General features: G+C 43.1%; 1 protein-coding gene across 3 annotated transcripts in view; it reads right to left on the reverse strand.

Moving 5' to 3' along the window:
- The window catches only part of LOC126248803 (glucose-6-phosphatase catalytic subunit 1), a 204,379-nt gene that overhangs the window by 67,611 nt on the left and 112,382 nt on the right, over positions 1-24,386 (reverse strand). For all 3 annotated transcript variants that reach the window (XR_007545540.1, XR_007545541.1, XM_049950198.1), the window contains exon 4: positions 21,601-21,731. Coding sequence is in view for 1 of the 3 variants with exons in the window: in XM_049950198.1 (XP_049806155.1) it covers positions 21,601-21,731 (131 nt within the window). In the remaining 2 variants the exon portion in view is untranslated. The remainder of the gene's footprint in view (positions 1-21,600; positions 21,732-24,386) is intronic.

The following is a 24,386-nucleotide window of genomic DNA, read 5'->3' on the forward strand; positions in this document are numbered from 1 at the left end:
AACAACCCAGGAAGGGTTCGAACAGCTACTTTCATGCAGAGACATGCATTTGGAATCTGTTCATCGTTACGGGGTCAACCAAGAGGGTAACATTACTGAAACAATGATCAGGCTACTTAGTATATAATAGAGCATACATATTTCAAGGAGGAAACGTATGAAGACGTAGACTTCCTCGTTATCAATATGTGCGGCATATCTTTCACGTTAACGAAAGTAATATCCCGCTTTACTTCTTCTTACGTCTCAAATGAAATGAATGCCATGAGGAATCGAATATTTGTTGACTGCGTCTCTTCTTGCTTCCATCCTTACCAACATATTTCTTCATTCTCGTGGTAATCATGACATTCTATGTGTATGCTGCAAAAGATTGCACGTGGACAAATTCGACATCGAGGTGCAAAGCGTTTGGTATCTTACATTATATTCAATTCGAATAAGCTTCCGATGTATTTTTACTTCGTTTGTATTTTTAGATGATTATGAACGTTACGGAAAATTATCTCACATGCTTTATGTTGAATGAGAAACATTGAATGACCCGTTTTGCTTTCCCTACGTTGAAATGATATAATGTCGGCGTCAACAGCCTTCTTCCACGCCGGAAGCTGAAACTTTTATCATTCTGGATTAATGATAATTGAATGTCTCAAATGTATACATAGCCCACAAGGCCACGTCAGAAACCATCAGGGGAGAACGCCGCATGAAAACCAAACGTGTGCGCGCGTCTCCACTCTGAAGAACCGTATCGGAGAATCACGGCAAGCATTCCGCTGAAGAGCTGCCTCGTAAGAGAGCCGAGAAATGTCAGCGTCGTAGCAATTATTTATCAACACTCTGATAGAGCATTTACTTCCGGGTGTAGGCCGGCATTACTTCGCTAAATTCACTTGACATTCGTTTTCCACATCGAAGACTCGTACGATATAATCCACTGTAAGATGACACAATTAGAAAGTGTATTTAATTTCTGGACTCCAAGAACGGCGTTCTTCACATAAGTAACACCTGTTTGTGTGTGCATTCGGGAGGACGACGGTGCAATCCCGCGACCGGCCATCCTGATTTAGGTTTTCAGTGATTTCCCTAAATCGCTTCAGGCAAATGCCGGGATGGTTCCTTAGAAAGGGCACGGCCGATTTCCTTTCCCCTCCTTCCCTAATCCGAGCTTGTACTCCGTCTCTAATGACATCGTTGTCGACGGGACGTTCAGTAATCTCCTCCTCCTCTGTTTGTGTGTTTAAGGTTGCATTTTGAGGATCAGGCAACATCGAAGTGACTATAGTCCGTCTCTTGCAGCCAGTGTGTCGTTAGCTCAGAGGTTCCCTTGTGCGTTGCAGTGATCGTACTATATGACATAGCGGTTCCAATCACGGTAGAAGCCGCTGACTACAGCCTTTTATTTTCCATTTTAATTAATGGAGTTGCAAACTGCTAGTAAAAATTCCTTATACGAAATCAGAAGAATGCCTTTAAACAGCAATCTTCGTCCGATTTCCACTTAGTAAATTGAGTTAATATTATGGATGTATGCTTTGCAAATGCCAAGGTGCTTCACTGTAAAATAGATCCTGAAAAGATTCAAACCGACTGTCAACGATATGAATTTGAGCTTTGTTCGTCATATAGGTCTAACATGTCAGAAGGTTGTTTATGAAGTGCACATGTTGATTAATATAGTTCCCCTCTTCATTTTTGCAATAGCATTTAACTGTAGACGTTTTATAACACCGGCGCTAGCAATTCCTTTCCGTTCTCTGAAACCTCCAAAACGACACATTTTTCTGGTTTAAATCTGATGACCTTAACTATCACTTCCGATCAACATTAAATACTTCATGAACCCATACATGGAACTCCAAATGTACAGTGTTCCTGCACTGCTACAGAGCATGCATTGCAAGGTATTCACACAGTTTATCGCATAGACTTACCATAAGGAATGAAACAAGAACTGTAATACACTTTACACCACAGACGATCACTCTGGTTTGACGAAAACATCCGAATATTGACCAAAAGTTGCACAAATAATTGAGTTTGAAAGGAAAAGAAACGAGGTATGAAGCATTTATAAATTCATCGAATGTAGTGAGGTGGTTTAATTTCGTCCCAGTCTATAAAATTAATTTCGATCATACTCAGCTCTTGCCGATTAATGTAATATAATACCCGCCTACTAATCAGGTCGTTTGTCTCCGTTGCTTTTGAGCGTGAATGGAAATTGTAGAAATTTTCTGTGGAGCAACATTTAATAATAAAGCGTTTTAAATCATCAAAAGCGATTAGCGAGAGCAGGCGCTTTCGATGAAGACCGGGGGAGTGCAGCGCCGCTGCTGTCGCCACGGCCGCTGCCGGTAGCCAGCAAATGGATCCCGGAGCTTTGCCGCATACGGCGTCCAGAGGACAGTCTGCAGGAAATCTGCCGCAAAATCGTTACTGGATAAAATTTTGATATCGGTGTGTCAGAAAGCGAAATAGATTGAATCTGCGCTACCATTACATTCACGTCTTCAGCATTCAGACAGAAGAGGCTATAAAAATATTTTATGCCAGCTGCTCTCGATCCACTGACATTATGAACAGAAACAACGCACGCTACCGCTAGACCACAGGCGTAATCAGCCTAGGGTTTCTCTATCATGGGACAAGTTTTCCTCCAGGCAGTGCCGCAGTCTACAGTGTTGCCAGATTGTGCAGATAACCGGACTTGCAGAATTAGCGAGTTGGCCAGTTTTTTTGTCCCATGTCGCGATCGGCGCGGCCTTAGCCTCTGAAGCGGCCGGCCGCCGGTCGAGTTTTATGTCAAAGAGTGTACATTACCATGAGGGGTGAGGTACACGTACATACGTGGTTTCCGTTTCCAATTACGGAGTGGAATAGAGTGTGTCCCGACATGTCAGGCCAATAGATGTTCAATGTGGTGGCCATCATTTGCTGCACACAATTGCGATCTCTGGCGTAATGAATGTCTTACACATCGCAGTACATCTGGTGTAATGTCGCCGCAGGGTGCCACAATACGTTGTTTCATATCATCTGGGGTTGTAGGCACATCACGGTACACATTCTCCTTTAACATACCCCACAGAAAGAAGTCCAGAGGTGTAAGATCAGGAGAACGGGCTGGCCAATTTATGCGTCCTCCACATCCTATGAAACGCCCGTCGAACATCCTGTCAAGGGTCAGCCTAGTGTTAATTACGGAATGTGCAGGTGCACCATCATGCTGATATCACATACGTCGACGCGTTTCCAGTGGGACATTTTCGAGCAACGTTGGCAGATCATTCTGTAGAAACGCGATGTATGTTGCAGCTGTTTGGGCCCCTGCAATGAAGTGAGGACTAATGAGGTGGTCGCCAATGATTCCGCACCACACATTTACAGTCCACGGTCGCTGTCGCTCTACCTGTTTGAGTCAGCGAGGATTGTCCACGGACCAGTAATGCATGTTCCGTAGATTCACTGCGCCATGGTTTGTGAAACCTGCTTCATCGGTAAACAGGTAGAACTGCAACGCATTCTCTGTTAATGTCCATTGACAGAATTGCACTCGATGATTAAAGTCATCACCATGTAATTGCTGATGTAGCGACACATGAAACGGGTGAAAGCGGTGACGATGCAGTATGCGCATGACACTACTTTGACTCAGTCCACCGGCTCTCGCAATGTCGCGTGTACTCATGTGTGGGTTCATGGCAACAGCAGCTAACACACCAACTGCACCCGCTTCTCCTGTGACGGGCCTGTTACGGACCCGTTTGCGTGCTACGACCATACCTGTTGCATACAGTTGGTGGTAGATGTTTTGCAATGTGCGGCACGTTGGATGCTCTCTGTCCGGGTACCGTTCTGCATACACCCTGCAGGCTTCAGCTGCATTTCGTCGACACTCACCATAGATGAGTATCATCTCCGCCTTTTCAGAGTTCGAATACACCATGGTCACAGTTCCTACAACACTACACTATCACAGACGTCTGGTAACACGGTGTAGTACAGTTGGTCTGCATGCGGAGACGAATGCAGAATAACAGTAGCAGCAAGCGCTACATGCGGACACCAAACCACAACAGTGCACTACAGCCACACTCGTAAACACGGTCGTCATCGTAAACCTGTCCTTGCAGATGCTGCTCGCCGACCGTGGCCCGTGTTTGTTACAACACGCAACTGAACGTCGGAGGTTTCAAGCATCAACTTTAGGTTACAATATCTCTGGATGTAATTAACATTTTACAATGCAACAAACGGCACTGATTACGTATTTGTTTATATGTTCAGATGAGCTAACATAACTAACATGGTTCCATTTTAAAAAAAATGTAGGTTTGTGTTAAAAAACATACTTCTGTGCATTTTTGTATGGTTTGTATTAAACAAGTACACTAGCCGCTCTCCTCACGTTCGGTCTCTGGAATCGGTACGTCAGTATTTGATGTGGTTTACGAAATATATCCAGCGGTAACGTTAGGTGACTCACCCTGTATATGTGTACTAACTCCACACATATGGATGAATGGATTCATGGGGTTAAAGTTACCTAACTAGGAGGTCATTGGTCCATTAATTATTGGTGTGTCAAGCAGGGAATAGTCCTCAGACAGGAGGGACACAAGAGACAAATCCCAATAGACTCAACTGTATCCGAGAATCAAGAAAACCAATAAGTACAACTAAGTAGAAGCGAGAGAGGGGTAAAAGGGTGAAAATGGAAGACTTGCCCTACCCAGAAAGCAGCTGGAAGATGCTGGGACATGTTATGAGTCCGGAGAAACACCCTCTGCATCCGGCCAGTGCTTTCACATCCTCGATTACAACAAGAAAACTAGTTACATTGACAAAATAAAATCTCAGAATGACAACAAGTCTGTCACTCAATGACAGATGTAAAAGAATAAGGAGAATTAAAAAGGTGGAAAGGGCAGGAGCCAGGCCAGACCATTGAGCAAGGGCAGCCATGTGACACTTGGGTTGTGGAGCAGGCGACGGGGCACCTCTCCAATTTCTCAAGCAGCTGAAGATGCTAATGGACTCGACATCACAGAGACAAGTAAAAACCACTTCAACAGGTAAAACGTAAAACCAAATCAGCCACTTGGGCATCGTCTGCTAGCAGCAGAGATAGCGTGTCAGTAAGTCTAAGGTTTCACTGTAAGGTGGTCAAATTAGGTTAGTCCAGTAGGACGTGGGCCACTGTGAGATGGACACCACACCGACAATGGGGTGGATCCTCACGATGGGGGATGTGGCTATGGGTCATCCAAGTGTGGTCGATTAAAGAGGCAAAAACAGAAGACTGCCGCATGATCATGGTCTTCTTTATGGTTCACAGTTTATTTGGATAAAGCAGGGCACAACAATCCACATCCAAAGCCTCTAACAACAGTTGGCATAGTGTCGACCAAAGGTCCAGTTCTGGTATCCTCATCTCCAAAGTCAGCACCCTGGTAGCCAAATAGTCCAACTGATCAGCATGTTCATTCCCTGGGATTCCAACATGACCACAGGTCCATACAAAAATGACCAACCATCCATTATGGCAGAGGTCATACAGCAGATCCTAGATAGCCACAACCAATGGGTGTCACGGATCCCACTGATAGACAGCCCTAACACCACTCAAGGAAATCAAGAATGATTCGCCAGTGCAAGAATGAAGGTGGCTGAGGCCTTGATCAATGGCCACCAATTCTGCAGCGAATTCACTGTATCTGTTCAGCAGGGAGCATAGTTCGCAGCACCTTGCATGTGTGTAGGCAGAACTGGTTCAACCATTAACCATAAATCCATCAGTGTACACCACGTCTGAGCCTGGAAATACATCATCAAGGACTTACAGGAACAGACGGTGAAAAGCTGTAGGGGCTATTGAGTCTTCTGGTGCAAAGAAGTCAAGGCACATTCAAGGATGGGGTACACACCATGGAAGCACACACGATTTCTCCCTGACAAGAGGTATCAGTGTGGAAAGAGGGTATTCAGAGCACAGACTGTTTGCAAACTGCGATCATAACTCCAGATCTTGGCCTCTTTTGTGGGAGGTAGATTTCTCTCCCAGGAAGGACACAGCAGTACGGATGCTCAAGGGAGCAGTGAATGTGTATTGCATAGTTGAGCAGCAGTTGTTGGTGCCTGACCAGTACGGGAGCAATGCCAGCCTCTGTAAACAGGCTGTTCCTAGGACTGATCTGAAAGGCAGCTGTCATAAGTTGGACCACAGAAGGGTGTATTAGGTCGAGCATCTACAGTGGTAAAGATGATGCTGAGCCATACGCCAGGCTCCCATAATCAATACAAGACAGGCTCACAGCTTTGTAGAACTGCAAAAGTTTAGAGCACCAGCTGGTGTTACTGAGACAGTGAAGAGTATTGAAGTAGGTCCTGCATGTTTGGTTAAGTTGGTGATGATGGCGAAGCCACATCAACTGGACATCAAAGACAAACCCCAAAAAATGCTAAGACTCCACCACACTGAGCAATGGTCATCAGGGTAAAGTTCTTGTTGGGGACGGTCAGTATGGCAGTGACAGAAGTGCATGACAATGCCTTCGCAGCAGAAAACTGGAAGCCATAGATGAGAGCCCAGGTCTGAACCTTCTGTATGGTACCCTGCAGTAGTTGTTCGGCAACACCCACAGTTGAGGAGCAATAGTAGATGCAAAAGTCATCAACATACAAGGAGGGTGACAATATAGACCTGACAGTTGCAGCTAGACCATTGATAGCCGCTAGAACAATGTGCACACACAACACAGAGCACTGTGGCGCCCCATTCTCTTGTGTATAGGGAGTACTGTGGGAGACACCAAATTGAACCCAGAAAGTATTGCAAGACAAGAAGTTCTGGACAAAAATCTAGTGCTGGCCACAGAGACCCCATTTATGGAGGGTAATGAGAATGTGGTCACATTAGGTGGTTTCATAAGTCCTCGCAACTAGAAGAAGACAGTACTAAGATGCTGATGCCACGCAAAAGCTGACCAAATCGAAAATTCCAGCCAGACCAAACTGTCAGCAGTAGAACAGTCTTAGCGAAAACTGGTCTGGGACAAACACATTTTCTCACCACTGAGACGGGAACTCACCCTCACTTCAGATACAGTTGAAGATGGCAAGGATGTGACATTAGCAGTCCACTGATAAGTGTGGATTTGGTCTGGTCCTGCAGATGTGTCAGTGCAAGGGGATAGGGCACTAAGGAATTCCCACTCACTGAATGGAGCATTACAAGGTTTCAGGTGATTTGTAGTAAATGGTAAAGGAAGTCGCTCTGCCTGTTGTTCGAGAACATGAAATGCAGGCTGATAATTCTAAGATGGAGAGGCTTGTGCATAATAAAAAGCAAATTTTTTGGCAACAGCATCTGGATCAGTGTAGACATCACCTTTCACAGGGATATCAGGTACACCTGCAGGGTGCTGATGTCCATAGAGGCATTGAATGTTCACCCAAACCTATGACGGAGCTGTAATGGTCCAATGGTAACAACATACCACTCCCAGCAGTCTTGTTACTGTTGTTTTATGAGGTGGCACACCGGGGTATGGAGCTGTTTAAAGGCAATGAGGTACTCCATCAATGGATGTCACTTATGGCACTGGACAGCCCATCTGCAATCTCTAATTGGCAATGGCAATTTTGGGGGTTCACCAAGGTAACGTCTACTGATGTGGGGATACCAAGGAAGAGGGGATTACTGAGTCAGCTGCTGATAGAATGGCTACAGTTGTGCTCTGGACAACCACATCAATACCTCCATGTGGCAAGGAGTGAAGGGCAATGGCACGGGTGAAAGCATTTCAGTCAGCTTTGGTGAGAGCCCATCTGGGTGAACACCCCAGTGAGTGACGATGAAGAAGGGTCAAAACAATCGAAAAATGATCACTGTCATACACGTCATCATGGTCTCTCCAATGAATGGATGGGAGAAGGCCTGGGCTGTAAATGGAAATATTAGTGGCTGAATATGAAGAACATGCAACACTGAAGTGTGTGGGAACACCAGTATTTCCGTGGCCAGTGGTCTTAGTTCCACCCAACAAAGGGTTGGGGGCATTACAGTCACCCAATATTAGGAAGAATGGAGGAACTGAGGAAATAGTGCAGAGAACATGTTCTGGAACACTTCATCATCAAGAAGGAGATACACATTACAGTTAGTGAATTCCAGAGATGTCTTCACATGAACAGCCATGACCTCCAAAGTTGTACTGAGTAGCACATATTTTCTGCATAGAATCCAAAATGTACATGCAAATTCCACCTGATGCTCTTTCATAGTCAGTGTGATTCTTAAAATACCCCTGACAGCCACAGAAGATAGGCATCTGCATTGTTAGGAAACAAGTTTCCTGGATGGCAATGCAAAAAAATAGATAAAAAACTAGGGGAAATGGGCAAAACACACCAAGCTCAGATGAGTGGTGGAAAAAAACACTACAATTTCACTTGAGAATCATGCTATCAGTGTCCTGTGGGGGCTTGAAGGGACCAAGGAGGCAGGTCATGCCTTAGGGCCACATGCTGCCACTGGTAGTGAACATATGCCATCAACACACATTTCTTCCAAATCAGTGTGAATGTGAATGCAGGGGGGGGGGGGGGGGGGGGCTGTCTCTGATGCCATAGGGGCCACCAGAAACTCCCTCTCTCTGGAGGCTGTAGGCAATGACCTGCAACCTGTGGCTCTTTCAACCTCTGGCTGGTATCTGGTTACAGGTCAGCAGAGTCCTGGTGTGTGGTATATGCTGCTATAAGACACAATTACACATAGTGTTTTATACAGGTAGAAACAGTAGCACAAGACAATTTCTGGTGTATAGAAGTAGACATTACCAAAATATGAATATGCCCACTCTTTGAACAGGTTTTCAGGTGGGAATAATCCATTGTTTGTCAGAAGTCATAATGGTAATGCTGATTCAGAAGAAATCAGCTATGAAATCATGTACATACCAGTATTTATAGCAATGATATATAATAATTAGGCATACCATAAAGCAAAATGTTAGCCAATCAGGCTTACATACACTCCATACAATACTGATACATAATCAGAACTGAGCTGATCGGTTGGTTGGTTGATTTAAAGAAGGCAGTGGGGGGGGGGGGGGGGGGGGGGGGGAATGGGAAGGGACCAAACTGATAGGTCATCGGTCCCTTGTTCCTATTAAAATAGTTCCACAAGAGAAAGAATAAAACAAACGCCACTCAGAGCACAAAACTGGGAGAAAGGAAAATACCACAAGAACGACAGAAGAACAACAAACACTACAATGGACAAAATAGGACAAGAAAACCATACAGAGATGGAAGAAGCAGGTTGAAGGGATTAAAACAAAAGAGATCAGATGACTGGCTGGCTGATAATAAGAATAAAAAGGATAAGCCAACCACTCTGTGAGACATTAAAACCTCCAGTCTGAAAGCAATAGGGTGGAGGACGCAGAGGGAGAAAGGACATGCGCTAAAACTTAGATCAAATGATAAAACCCACCCTCACATATAAAACATAAAACCAAATCAGCTGATAAGGCACTGTTGGCTAAAATTAATGATAATGATCCGGTAACTGACGGTGATGTATCCGAGCAGCCAAACTAGGACAGTGCAAAAGAATATGGGCCACTGTCAACCGGGCACTGCAGTGACACTGAGGTGGGTTTTCATGGCGCAGGAGGTAGCTGTGGGTCACCCAAGTGTGGCCAATTCATGCCGACAGAACCACAAAGTACCTGCGAGAAGCCTGCATGGAAGACTTCCACACACATTCGTAGCCTAATTAATGACACGCAGTTTCTTGTGTGTATTGAGACTATGCCATTCCATCTCACAAAGCCGAAAAACCTTGCAGCATAATAATGAATGCAGGTCAGTAATTGGAATGCTGATCTTCATAAGCGGTTTCCGTGTAGCCTGTTTGACCAGCCTGTCAGCAAGTTCGTTGCCTGGGATTCCGACACGGCCTGGGGTCAAGACAAACACCACTGAATGACTGGACTGTTTCAGAGCAGAGATGGACTCCTGGATGGTTGCTACCAAAGAATGATGAGGGTAGCACTGGTTGATAGCTTGTAGGGTGCTCAAAGACTCAGTACACAGAAGAAACAACCCACCAGGGCATGAACCGATATGCTCAGAGCACAAGATACAGCCACCAACTCTGTAGTGAAAACACTGCAGCCATCGAGCAAGGAATGCATTTTAACATGACCTCTGCGAATGTAGGCAAAGCCAGTGACCATCAGTCATTGAGCCGTCAGTGTAAATCACTTCAGAGCCTCAGAACACGTCACGAATCAAGAGGTAGTGGCAGCAGAGAGCCGTGGGAGTAACTGAGTCCTGAGGGTGATGTGAAAGGTCCAGGTGAAGCTTCGGCCAAGGTTTACACCATTGCGGTGTACATGAATGGACCTCTAGCAGAGGTGGTAAAGGGAAGGACTCCAGTTCAGACAGAAGCAATCGGATGTGAACCGCAAGCTTAAGCCCTGACCTGGGCCGCCGATGCGGGAGATGAACCGCAGTGGTTGGAAAAATGAGAAGATATTTCTGATGTGCAGGAGAACTACAAATATCTGCAATGTAATTGGTGAGCAGTTGTGCATGCCTAACCATCAATGGAGGGACTCCATAGTGGTGCACTGGGTCGCATAAACGCAACACTGAGAGCGCCGCTGAACCATTAACCAGACTATCATTGTCAAGGCGGGATTGAACAAGCACTACATAGAGCTGCAGCAGTGTAGAGCGATCTGCTCCCCAGTTGGTGTTGCTCAGGCAGCAGAGGGCATTGAGGTGCTGCCAGCACTTCCACTTAAGCTGACGAAGGTGAGAAAGCCACATCAATCGGACATCGAAAACCAGTCCTAAGAATCGATATGTCTCCACTATAGAGAGTGGATATCATTAAGGTAAAGTTCTGGCTCTGGAGGAATGTTACAACATTGACAGGAAATTTTGGATAAAAACCGGGAGCTGGTCTCTGAGAACCCACTTGTATAATGTGGCAAGGATATGTCGTCGCCAGGTCTTGTCATAAACATTTTGTAAATAAAAAAAGATGGCAACCAGGTGCTGGTATCTGGAAAAGGCTGTTCAGATGGCAAACTCTAGGGACACAAGATTATCAGTGGTAGAGCGATCCTGGCAGAAGCTGCCCCGACATGGAGCCAGTAGGCCACGTGACTCCAGGACCCAACCCAACCACCGATACACCATCATTGGTGAGGCTGATGGTGCAATAGCTAACCACATGAATCAGGTTTTGGAATGATGGTGCTCTCCTGCCATTGCGATGGAAAGCATCATTGCACCAGATCTGGTTGAAGGTGTGGAGATGTTGCTTGTAGTCAGATGAGAGATGTTTAATCATCTGACTGTGGATCCAATGTGGCCCAGGAGCTGTGTCAGGGCAATGTGCGAGGGTGCGGAGGAGCTCCCACTCTGTAAACAGAGTGTCATAGGGTTCACTGTGGAGTGTAGTGAATGAGACGACTTTCCCTTCCATCCGCCGTTTGAGGGCGCGAAAGGCTGGGGGGTAGTCCTCCGTCGCAAAGGTTCGAGCATAGTGCTCAGTAAAGTGCTCAGCAATCGCATTGGCATCAGTAGATAACACACCTTGATGTTAACGACAGGGACACATGTTGGGGTCTGGTACCCAATAACGCGTTTGATCTTTGCCCAGACTTGGGAAGGTGACATAAGGCACCCAATGGTCGTGACGTACCTCTCCCAACACTCCTGTTTCTGTCTTTTTATAAGCTGGTGAACACGGGCATGGAGCCATTTGAAAGCTATTAGGTGCCCCAGAGAAGGGTGTCGTTTATGTCGCTGTAGAGCCCACCTACATTCTTTAATGGCCTCAGCAATTTCCAGCGACCACCAAGGCACTGCCTTTCACCAAGGGCACTCTAAGGAACAAGGGATCGCATTTTCTGCTGCAGAAACGACCGTTCCAGTGACCCGCTCAACCACCACATCAATGGTACTATCTGGGGGAGATTCAACAGTGACAGCAGAGGTGAAAGCTTCCCAGTCTGCCTTATTTAAAGCCCATCTGGGTAGGCGTATGGGGGCATGATGTCGGGAGAGCGACAGGAAGTTAGAAAAGTTGTCACTACCACACAAGTCATCGTGGGCTCTCCAGTGGACAGATGGGAGAAGTCCGGGGCTGCAAAGTGATAAATCAGTGTCCGAGTAAGTGCCATGAGCCACAATGTAATGTGCAGGGGCCCCAGTATTTAGGAGGCATATGTCGAACTGAGACAGTAAATTTTTTACATCTCTACCTCGGCCAGTAAGCATGGTGCCACCCCACACGGTGTTATGGGCATTAAAGTCTCCCAAAGGTAGGAAAGGTTTAGGGAGTTGATGAATCAGTAAAGCCAATAGATTCAGGGGCCCTACACCATCTGGAGGAAGATATTCGTTGCAGACAGTTGTTTCCTGTGTCGTCCTTATACTGACAGACACAGCTTCAAGAGGAGTGTAAAGGGGCACAGGTTCACTACAGACCAAGTTCAGGACATAGTTGCAAACTCCACCTGACGCTCCATTGTATTCAGTATGGTTCTTGTAATATCCCCTACAGCTGTGGAGGGCAGAGGTCCACATTGCCGGGAACCAGGTTTCCTGGAGGGCAATGCAGAAAGCAGGTGTAAAGCTTAACAGTTGCCATAGCTCAGCCAGGTGGTGGAAAAAATCGCAGCAATTTCATTGGATAACGTTATCGTGAGGCTGGGAAGGCATGAAATACTCAATGAGGCAGTCTACGCCTCAGGGTCACCAGCTGCCACCGGAAGAGTACCTGTGCAATCAACATCCATTGTGTCTGAGGGCCCAGCGAGATCTAGGTCCTCAGCGGACACCAGAATCTCCACTTCATCCTCAGACGCAGAGGTTATAGATAGCAGTGGTGTGGGTGCCACCACAGTGCCTTGGTTCTTGGGGGTCTTTTTCTTTTTTGCTTCTCTCGCTGCTCTTAGGTTTTTCCGGCTGGGAGGGCTTCACTGACTCAGTCTCAGGGACTGAGGACGACCGTGAAGCTCTACGACCAGCTACCTGTGGGTGCTTCAGCCACTGGCGGGTATCCGCTTTGCCACTGGTAGGAACCTGGGAAGGGAGTGACCCAAGGGACCCCTTCCTAGCGAGAGGAGCTGAAGAAGACTTATGCTTCTCCGGCTGAGAAGGTGAACTGATGTCCCCGATGGTGTGGCGGGTGTTGTTCCCGAAGTAGGTGGTGTAATAGCAACAGGGAGGGAAGTGTCCCCCACCATCAGGTGTAGTCTTACAGCTCTGAGAGCTGACTGGAATTGGCAGAACTGATGGGGCTATAACTGTTCTTGTAGTGGCGGCAAAAGAAGATGTCATAGGCACAGGATGTAGGCGTTCGAATTTCCTCTTAGCTTCAGTGTACATCAGTCGGTCCAGTGTCTTGTATTCCATGATTTTCCATTCTTTCTGGAGAATCCTGCAGTCCAGTGAGAAAGGGGAATGGTGCTCTCCGCAGTTGACTCATGAAGTATTGGGTTGTGATGGACATCCACAGTCACGGCATATGATGCTGGAAGTAAAGCGGCAAGATGTATGCCCGAACTTCCAGCACTTAAAGCACCACATCGGGGGAGGGATATATGGCTTGACATCACACCTGTATACCATCACCTTCACTTTCTTGGGTAATGTATCACTCTCGAAGGCCAAGATGAAGGCACCGGTGGCCACCTGATTATCCTTTGGACCCCTATGTATGCGCCCGACGAAATGAACACCTCGTTGCTCTAAGTTGGTGCTCAGCCCGTCATCAGACTGCAAAAGAAGATCCCTGTGAAATATAATACCCTGGACCATATTTAAGCTCTTATGGGGTGTTATGAAACAGAAACATCCCCCAGCTTGTCACAGGCAAGTAGTGCCTGTGACTGGGCAGAGGATGCCGTTTTGATCAAGAATGACCCTGAGTGCATTTTAGACAATCCCTCCACGCCCCCAGACTTGTCCTCTAATGCTCCACAAAAATCTGAGGCTTCATCGACATGAAGGATTCCCCATCAGTTCTTGTATAGACAAGGTAACAGGGCGAATAAGATTTGCTGCCATCCTTAGCCTGGCATTCCTCCCATGGTGTGGCTAGGGAGGGGAACAATTGGGGGTCATACTTCCGTGCACTGAATTGGGCCCTTGAGTGCTTAGAGACTGCTGGTGTTTGACCACCAGCAAGTGATGATGTACTACGCTTCATGGCATGTCATCCGCCCTGATGCCACCCATTCTGAGCAGGGGCCCTCTTCACAGGCGCCACCCAGATGCAGCAAAGGCCACCTGGCAGGATGGCCATTGCTGGAGTCCCGATGCCCCAGGGTGATGGGCATCTACTTCTTAGCATACGTGGTGTGTTAACAGCACAGACATCAGCAGAGTGATCCCTATGTAGTCAGGGGGCTACAACCAACAGGGTAAATGGTGGCCCCACCACAATGGACTGGCTACTGTGCTGGATATCAGGTACAAACAACCAAACAAATCCATTATCATTGTCAGTGCAGAAAACGATACTGTACAGTGGATAGAGGAAAATGCAACCAGGAAGGTGACCTCACCCAACAGCTGGAGAATGAGTAGAAGTGCAGATCCACATCAATGAAGGATGCGAGAGGTCTCAGTGCATGATTGAGATGATGCACTATATAAGGTGCCCTTCCCCAGTTGGCTGGCCCTTCGGGAAAATTTAGAAGAATGGAGGTCAAACCCGACACAGGACCATCACGTAAAGACCGAAACATGTGAGACTCCTTTTAGTCACCTGTTATGACAGGCAGGAATACCTTGGGCCTATTCTAACCCCCGGACCCACAGGGTACAGAACCAGGTTGAACATAAGTCTTGTGCATAACAGAATATTTACGAGTTATATAACAGAATGTGTTCCATTGGAGAATTTTATAGTGTGTGTGGAATACCAGGCAAAGAGGGCACCAACAAAGAATGTATTTCAGCAGGTACAAGTTAATGACATACAATATGTCAATGTGGCAACTGTGATATTCCATTTTGCAAAAAAGTGTGTGGTACAATGAGTAAATATTCATTACCTCTGTCATTCATGATTATGACTGTGGGTAGTTAAGCTTAAAAAGTAGCTCACATACAGCAAATTACTTGCAAGATCTTGGTAATAAATAGCCTGTCTTATATTTGTTAAAACTGGTCAGGTATAGTGTGCCAACATCTAGTCAAATATTAAACAAAAAATCTGACAAAATATGTTCTTAATATGGATTAACTTTTTTTCAGATCAGAGAAGAATGAACAGGAAATAATCTGTAGAACACACCATAAATTTCATCATAAGTTTGAAAGACAGGTATTTAGATTGAAAGACCACTGAACAGACAAGAATTCAAAAACTAAAACATATCTACAACATTTGTATGCACTAGTATGAGCAAAATTGAGTCATAAATGGTACATATCCAAAATTATACGAAGCAGACACTGTATACAACAAGAAAATTAGTATAAGAGTTATGAGAGGTAGAAGTATGATCTTGTTTTCAGCAAGTAGAACAACTGAATGCACTCACGAAATGACTGTTGCAACAGAGACCCTGAGGCAAGGAACATGGTTGAATAAAACCTTAAAAATCTTTAAATGAAGTGTGCAATCTAATCCGTTGTACATAACCCCTGAGGTGAAATGTATTATTGACTACAAACCGTATAAACACTGAGGTGAAGAACATAATTAACTACAAATTGCAGAGGCACTATGTGAAGAATATATAAGTTCCAAGGCAAAGGGTATATCATCACTAATCAGTGCTAAGGCAAAATAAAATATCCACAGCAATCATTGCTTGTCAACAGAGTAAAATAAATTGAATGCATAACTATGATTGCCCTTATTGATGAAATGGGAAATATATATTAAAAAAAATTAATGACATATTTGCAATTCACATAAGCACAAAGATGAAGTGTGCATAAACTGCGAGTTTTGTAAAAATGATGACAGAATGTATAATTACTGGAAACTGTATAAACCCTGAGGTGAAGAATAATTACACACTGAGGTAGCAAATACAATACTGCAAACTGTATTAGCACAATGGCAAAGGATATAATTAACTGTAAATTGCATAAGCACAGTGGTGAAATGTATACAAAGTTCTGTGGCAACAAAAAACCATTACATGCAGGCGGCATGAGCATTGCACAATGAATATAATTAATGTTGGGTCAAAGGGCATAATTAATGACAAATTGCATTAGCATTGCAACAGAAATACATACACTGTCCAGTCACATTAATATGACCATCATTCAAAAGCTCGAATAACCTCCTCCTGCTGTGCATTATGTGCAGAAAGTGAGTCAATGAGGCTCGGGACAGTACCAATAGGGATGTGGATCCATGTTAACTCCAGTGTTGTGGTCAAATGCACTAGGTTTTGCAGTATCGGCCACTATCCGTTCGGCAAACTTTCAAATATGTGTGCTGCCACGTTTCCTACAGCAACCACCACAGCACAAGGGTGTTGCCACAAATGATTGCACTGCTGCCAATGAGATGCAAACATCCCCTCTCCGGAGCTCCAGTGACAGGTATACTCGAGTTCTAACATTCACGCACTGAGTCCATTTTGTGTGTTTGGCAGCTGAATACAATTTACATATTTTTGTAGTGGCCAGGGCTCGTGAACTACTGAACAGTTATTGTACTGAAGACTGGCTGATTTGTAAATCTGTAGTATCTGCGTGTGTTTCAATATTCAAAGCTACTATTATCAACTGATGCTACAACTGCAGCAATGAAGTTATGTTTTATTTTTACTATTTGACATTAGACGTAGAATAAATTAATATCTGAATTCTCTGTTCATGAACAGCATCAGTTCCTCGTGCCAGTATCCACTAATGAGCCACACAGTGTGCAAGGGAGACATAACGAGTTTCTCGGTTGATAATCGCACAAACGGTCTGATCTTGGTGGTTCCAAAGATTTTCAACTGGCTTTAAATTTGGTGAGTTTGGTGGCAAGAAGAGTATGATAAACTCATCCTGGTGCTCTTTGAATCACACATGTACGATGGTGCAATGTCCTGCTGGTAGATTCCATCGTGCATAGGAAAAATAAATTGCATGACGACCCATATAGTGTCCCCCAGGGATGCGTGCACTCTTCTGCTGAACCATTGTACCTTCCAGAATGATGAGACCATTGAGAAAATTCCACAAAAACATTTATCAGACCACAATGCTCCCTCTCAGAAGTTTCATGCTGTACATGCCAATGGCTATCTGTCCGATGGAGCATAAAATGTGATTCATCTGAAGACACCACCTGTCGCTGCTCAGTGGATGTCCAGTTGTGGTACTGGCATGCAAAGTCCAGCCTTCATTGCTGGTGCACAACAACACTCAGCATGAGTGAATAAACCACACACCTGCTGTGGCGGCCAATGCGCAATAATGTTCGCAGTTGTTCAACAGTTAAATGTCTGTTCATCCATACACGTCTCCACAGCTGCCATTCACCCCTGTCATCTATGGCCTGTGGGAGCACCACAGTTGCCTTGGTGCCAGATTTGGATAGCGCCGATTTTGCCGTGCACGGTATAGTTTATCTAAGTGGCACAGGAACAATTTACAAACTTACCCATTTTGGAAATGCTTCCAAGTCTTGGCCTGAATGTCAATGATTATACCGTTTTGGACAACAGATAAATTGCTCCGTTTCCACATTACGACAACAACTGCACTGTTTTCGACATCCTCCTGACGTGCTTCATATATCCTTCACTGCTAGTGCTAGTTTGAACATATAAATATTAATTGTTTAACTGAAGAATGTTGGGAAAGTGGAGATTATAAATTTTTGAGACTATGATCACTGGACTTTAATGCCTTGAAATTTTTTCTTGTGCTGTTACATCAACAATAGCGTTTTTGTTCCACATCTACCACAAAACCTCAAGCACTTGCAACACCATATTACAGCAGCTGTTCTTACAGGCACCCCTCATATGTTGGGTCAAATATGTACAGAATTGGACTACACATTAGATGTGTGCTGTGTGACAAAGGATGGACACACAGAATGTTTATAAGCATTGTTCAAAAGAAGAAGAAGAAGAAGAAGAAGAAGAAGAAGGAAAAAAAAGAAGACACTGAGGGTTTGTCTTTCACATGCTGTATCATTGTTACATTGTTCTTGGCCAGTACGTGTACAATTTTTTGCAATGTTTCATGGACTTTGTAATTACCTTGTATAAAAATACAAATTGGCATTGAGAATACCAAAGATGTGATTAAACATGTCAGCTCCTCTGCTCTATATCTACCTTCAGCACAACTCAAAGAATGACTGTTTTACAAGGAGATAGAAATGAATCGGATAAAACCAGGATGCACAAAAGTGGAGTGGTGTGGTCCAGCATTTATCACATTAAACATTGGCTCAATAGTGAAGATTTCCTGTCTCGAGTCCTGGTCTTCATTACGTATGGTGTAAGCATGACAGTATATTTCAGGGATCTAAGGAAGAATATTTTTAAAGGCTCCTCACAAGGACAACTGACTTTTACCAAATACTGTTACTTTATCCATGGAAATAGATCTGATCGCCAAACTGCACAGCAGTTAACTCTAGGTACTCTCATGAGATAAGAACACATGAAGCACTTTCCTCCTCTGTTGCAACACGTTACAAACACTGCTTGGTGTATAAGACTGCAGACTTTTTTTGCAAACTTGATAAGTGGAATCATATAAAGTTATAGACCAAGTAACACTAGCATATTAACATCTCAAAACAAAATTTTGTACTCAGGTGAGAATCACAAGTAGGAGATTGGTCAAAATATTGCTTTCTTACAATGACTTTCAAATAATATCAAGAGAAGTTTCCATTATTGCTTGGAACATTTCCACTCACCCCATCTGACATCAATGTTTCATTCATATTTTAAGTGTTCAAGGTGATACATTACACACCTCTGCAGCATAATATACCAAATAACTGCGAAAAATTTAGTACTTAAGTTGTTAAATATTACTCCAATATGCCCATACAAGTTTATGTAAAGATCCACAGATATCATACCAAACCCAACTCATCTACATTGTCCTTACTGCAGATTATTGTATGTGGTATTCCAAATAAGAAACCTGGTACAATGAGTAAGAGAGTCTAGAACAGTTACATGGTTGTCACTTGCTTGAGGTTCCATTAACACTGAACCTTTAATAGCGAATGTCAAAGGTCCTGTGTAAACATTTACCACAAAACAAATCCATGTAATGTTGTCAAGCCTATAGAACCTTCAAACCAAAACCATATTATTGAAATTTTCTTATTGTAGTGTGTTCTGAGGTTTAGATGTCCTGTATCAGACAAACTTTTGAACATTTTTCTGGTTATAGAGGAATGCAACCAATCTTTGACATTTAGTCATTGTGCTGAGATATGATGGTCATGCTGTTTACTTTCAAACACATCTTTTGACAGACTGTCATGGTCAATTAGCAAGTTATGTATTATCTGCATCATAACTTAGACCCACCTGTCTTCAACTCATATGGTTTGTGGAAATGCACTGCAAACACATCATTAACCTACTATGTTGCTTCTTCATGGGATGTGCAAGTTAACGATAACTTGGTAATTGCAGCACAGTACTAACTGGGGTGATCAGAACTTAGTCTACATTACAAGCGCCAAGAAGTACGTCAGCTCTTTTGCTATTAGTTCAACCAAGCCAGACACACAAAAGTGAACTTAAATTATAAATTCATGGACACATCTGAAAAATTTCATTTCCAGCAAAATAACTAACTCTTCAATTAAATTTCCAATGTTGTTCTTTACTTATAATAATAGATGAGCAAACACTCTGGTGTAGGTCTCACATTATATACACCTATTTATAGAAAAACCACACAAATTAAAACAGGCACCAAATGTTAGCACCCAATTCAACAAAAACTACAGTTTCATTATTATAACCTACCTTCGGCTATAGCTTTGTAAGAACTTCATTTAAGTACTCCATGTATGCCACAGTTCCAATCTTAAAAGTTGCCTGTGTTACAGAAAACATTTTGTATAATGATGTAAGCCACAAATAAAAGCTGAAAACAAGTCATGTGTGTGGGAAATGTTCTCAGATTTTCACCCAGGATGGGACTATGATTCAAAATCTTCCTTACAACTATCTATAACCAGTAAACATCGAGGAAGTGTGAGACATGTTAAGAGTAGCAGCGTTATTGTGAATTTAAGTATCAGCTAACATAACACTGATTTTTAAAGTGTAACACAACAAATACAAAAAATGAGAACTTTCACACAGAAATTCATTATCCATTGGCCAATCAAAATAATAATAAGACAGAGAAAAAGGTTTCCAACAGCCCCATACCCTGGATGAAGATGTGAAAACAAATCAGAAATTTATCCTAAGGGAAAGATTATTGCATAAGAAAGTTCTGAAAATCCCAATACTATAAGCTGCATACAATCACTGTGTACAACACCCACAATCAGCACTACACAATTAAGCAACAGCCTATCAACATGCAACTGAATAACTGGTGTCTCAACATCAAGCACACATGCAGCTATCATCCAGTTTTGAAGCAGGGCATAAGCAAAAACTGTGCACCTAAACAAGTCAAAAGAAGCTATTCTTTCACATTATATTCAAGATAATCTAACCTAAGGAAGCTGATATCAAAAGTATACTTCAAAACAAATGTTATAAATATTACATCCTTAATCATCTGATCCAGAAAGAAGGCAGAAAAATCATTAATTAAAAGAATGTAAAAACTGCTATCTGAATTGAAAATAAAGATGCTTAGGTTACAGAGACAAAATTCTCTGGTCCTACGATGCTGGCATATTATAATTAAAAATGTAATACAATGGGAATTATACATTTTGAAGGGGGTATTCGTAACAGAGCTTTCCACCTTTGAAGGCTTAATAAGGTTCAAAGTATGAAGACACTGTCCAATAATTCAGTCTTATATAACAGATCTAGTAAAAGCATTTTCGATGGACCCACCACATATGAGAAGAGGTCGTCACTTGAGCAGAGTTAACAGTCATGGTGAAACATAGACACTGGTCAAGACTGACTGGATGGAGGAAAGATTGAATTATATATGGGAGAAAAAGAAATGCTGATTACTCAAGCAGTATAAATTGTAAAGGCACATTTACAGCAGTTTCATGTACTTCAAAATGTTGCTTAGTATATGCCTACTGACATTTCAAACTATGAACAAAAATGAAAAATAAAATAGGAAGAATGTATAATATTAAACAGTGATGTCTTATTTAAGGTTTTGAGCCCAGCAAGGCATTCAGAGCATATACAGTGTTCCATATACATCAGTTTTACCAGAAATTTAATATCATAGGCTTTTTATCACAATAAAAAGAACAAGTGCTGTAATTTAACTACCACTCTGTTACTGCTGAGCCATATCAAAAGCAATGTGATAAGCTGAGTATTAAACTGATGACAAACAGGGCACCAGGAAAAGCTTCTCTCACTAACATGTATATTTTTCACTTACCACATATAAAGCCTAGAATACACTGGTGTGGAAAATGAGCAGCTATGTACATTCTTGATACAGCAACCAATGCAACAGTCCCCATAAAGGCAGTCAATGAGAGAATTATCAGCAGCATTTTCCTTACAGCACTATGGAAAGAAAATATAGTGTTACTTCTGCTTGTTTAATCATACAGCTGTCCTATCCTGCACATTAACAATAATAAAACATAAGCATGGTAGAGTGAAGGTTACTGAAAGACTTGAAACTTTTCATTTGGTGACAGACTGCCATGCCATGTGAGCTGTTAACACTTCTCATTTGCACAACTGGTTATTGTTTGTTATTATAGGCCATGAAGTTAGTCTTTAGAAAACAAGATAGCATTTTTGCAGTTTACTAGATACAAGTGAGACAAACTGGGAAGCCTTCACGAGTTTCAATGTTAACAGAGGGGTGGATGGAGTTCATTAGAGTAAATGATTGCCAGTGATATTAAACTGAACATATTTAGCAGGCTGGGCCTGGCCAAGTGTATGATCACTTGCAGAAATACAATAGGAACATGCAGATGACACAGATTATGCATCTGTGTTTTGAGGTATCTTACATCACACTTTTACACCAAAATTTGATCTTGGCAAGTTGGCATGTGATGGGCAGCAGAGAGAGAGAGAGAGAGAGAGAGAGAGAGAGAGAGAGACTAATACACCAAAGTAATTTTCCTCTCCTTCACAGGAAGTATGTCTGCCTGTATTTCTTTACACAGCTTCAATTCATTTAATTTCACTGCCATCGACATTATGAAAGACGCATGTCAGATAAGATAATATGTCCTTGACTCATTACCGAGTGAGGCAGCACAGTGGTTAGCACACTGCACTCACATTCGGGAGAATGACAGTTCAAATCTGTCTGGGCATTCAGATTTAGGATTTCAATGCTTTCCATAAATCACTCCATGCAAATGCAAAGATGATTCCTTTAAAAGGGCACGGCTGATTTACTTCCCCATCCCCGAAACAATCAGAGCTTTCACTTCATCTCTAATTACCTCAATGTTGATGAGACTGTCATGTATCCATGGAAATGACAGCCAAGTCTTCAGAGTTAATAAAAGTGGAAAGCTTGATGAGTATAATGAGGGAAAAGTTACATGGCCATCAGGTAGTATTGGTCACTAGAGGATGACAACAGCCTTATGTAAAATTTCAAATGCTTCCAGAAGGGAATCTTTTCAGCCGGTGGCACCACAAAGACACTATCTGTGATTAATAAATACTAGTGTAAGGTGTAAACATCATTTCAAAGTGGAAGTAAAAGAGAAGTAAGTGTGGAAGTCTCTGAATGGGCACATATACATCATAAAGAGCCTATAGCAGGTCCAGGATATGAGTTTACAAAAGACTCCTCCCTCCTTTAACTCAGCTTCTGAAAAAAGTACATAATTAGAACCAAAGAGATGGCAAGGGCTGTTCAACATTATGTCAAGTCAGGGACTAGCAGGAGAGAAGTGGAAATTGATTAAAACTCGGATGCAGAGGCTCCGAAGGGAGAGTCATGGCATTTAGAGCAGACAGGAGTGCAGGATATATAGGACAGGCAGATCCTAGTGGAAGTTGAGAGACTAGCAAACACAGCTGAAATTATTAGCCAAGTGGGGCTGAGTAGAGCTATCTGCAGTAGTTTGGAACAGTAAACGCAGTTCTAGCTGCGAGTTGTGTCATGGGCGTGGGGGCAGACGCAGTTAGTGTTGACAAGTTCTTTTAACAGACAGAACAGTGCTTGTTAGTCACTGTCTCTGTGTAAAGACTGTCTTTTGTGGGTACAATTCACTTAAAGCAACTGTATGCTAGGTTGAGGGTGTCCTCTGAATAAATCAGATGTTGTAAATGACCCATAGTGTTGACCCATAGATGTTGAACACAAATTTCATATGTATGTGTCAGGGTTAGACATCCCACATGACAGGTTTACCAAGACATTGCTACAAGGATTTAAAGGGTTGCAACTTTTTTTAATCATATGTGCATAAGTACGGAAAGTAGCAGCTGTGTTTGTGGATATAGAATCAGAGTATGAACAAATGATAAGTGCTATAGTTAATGCACAGAAAGGTATAATGCAGCCTCACATCATAAACTTGATACAAATTTTCAAGTTCCTCAGTCTAATAAGAGATGAACTGAAAGATGTAAGGTTCCCTGTCCCTCAAGCTGAACCATCAGGATACTTCTTGGAAAAGTTAATAAATGTAGGTGTGTGTATAGCAGGAAGCATATTAGGATACATTCCCTTTACCACAAGAAAGCCCTCAGTCAAAAGGGAAGTATACTTCCCTTCGGCCAGAAAAGAGTACCTATTCACAGACAAATCTAAAAGGCAGTGCACCAAATTATTGACAGAGGAGCCAAATAATAGACCCATGTTGCTAATGATAAATGATTTGGAGGTGGACAAAGGAACCTGTTGCCTTGACAGGCAAGCAAAAGATTAGATGACACAGGTGCATTTAAATAAATATACTGCACTCAACTTGTGGGTGAAGAAATGATACATTGTTGACAACTTGTAGCAGCCGTGGCTAGCTATAAGCACAGGTCCAACACAGGCATGTGTATATGTACACTGAATGTTTGCCAGTAGAGCTACCTAACAACAACTCATTGCAATGGTCAGCACCAATTAGTGACTAGAAGCAATCTCAAACTAGAAGACTGGTGCGCAGGTGCCCACTGCTTGTAACACTGTCCTGGCAGTTTCAATTAGTCAGCGACCTGGAGGTGGTTCAATGGCAGTGATGT

This window comes from Schistocerca nitens, chromosome 3, assembly GCF_023898315.1.
Source record: "Schistocerca nitens isolate TAMUIC-IGC-003100 chromosome 3, iqSchNite1.1, whole genome shotgun sequence".
NCBI lineage: Eukaryota > Metazoa > Arthropoda > Insecta > Orthoptera > Acrididae > Schistocerca > Schistocerca nitens.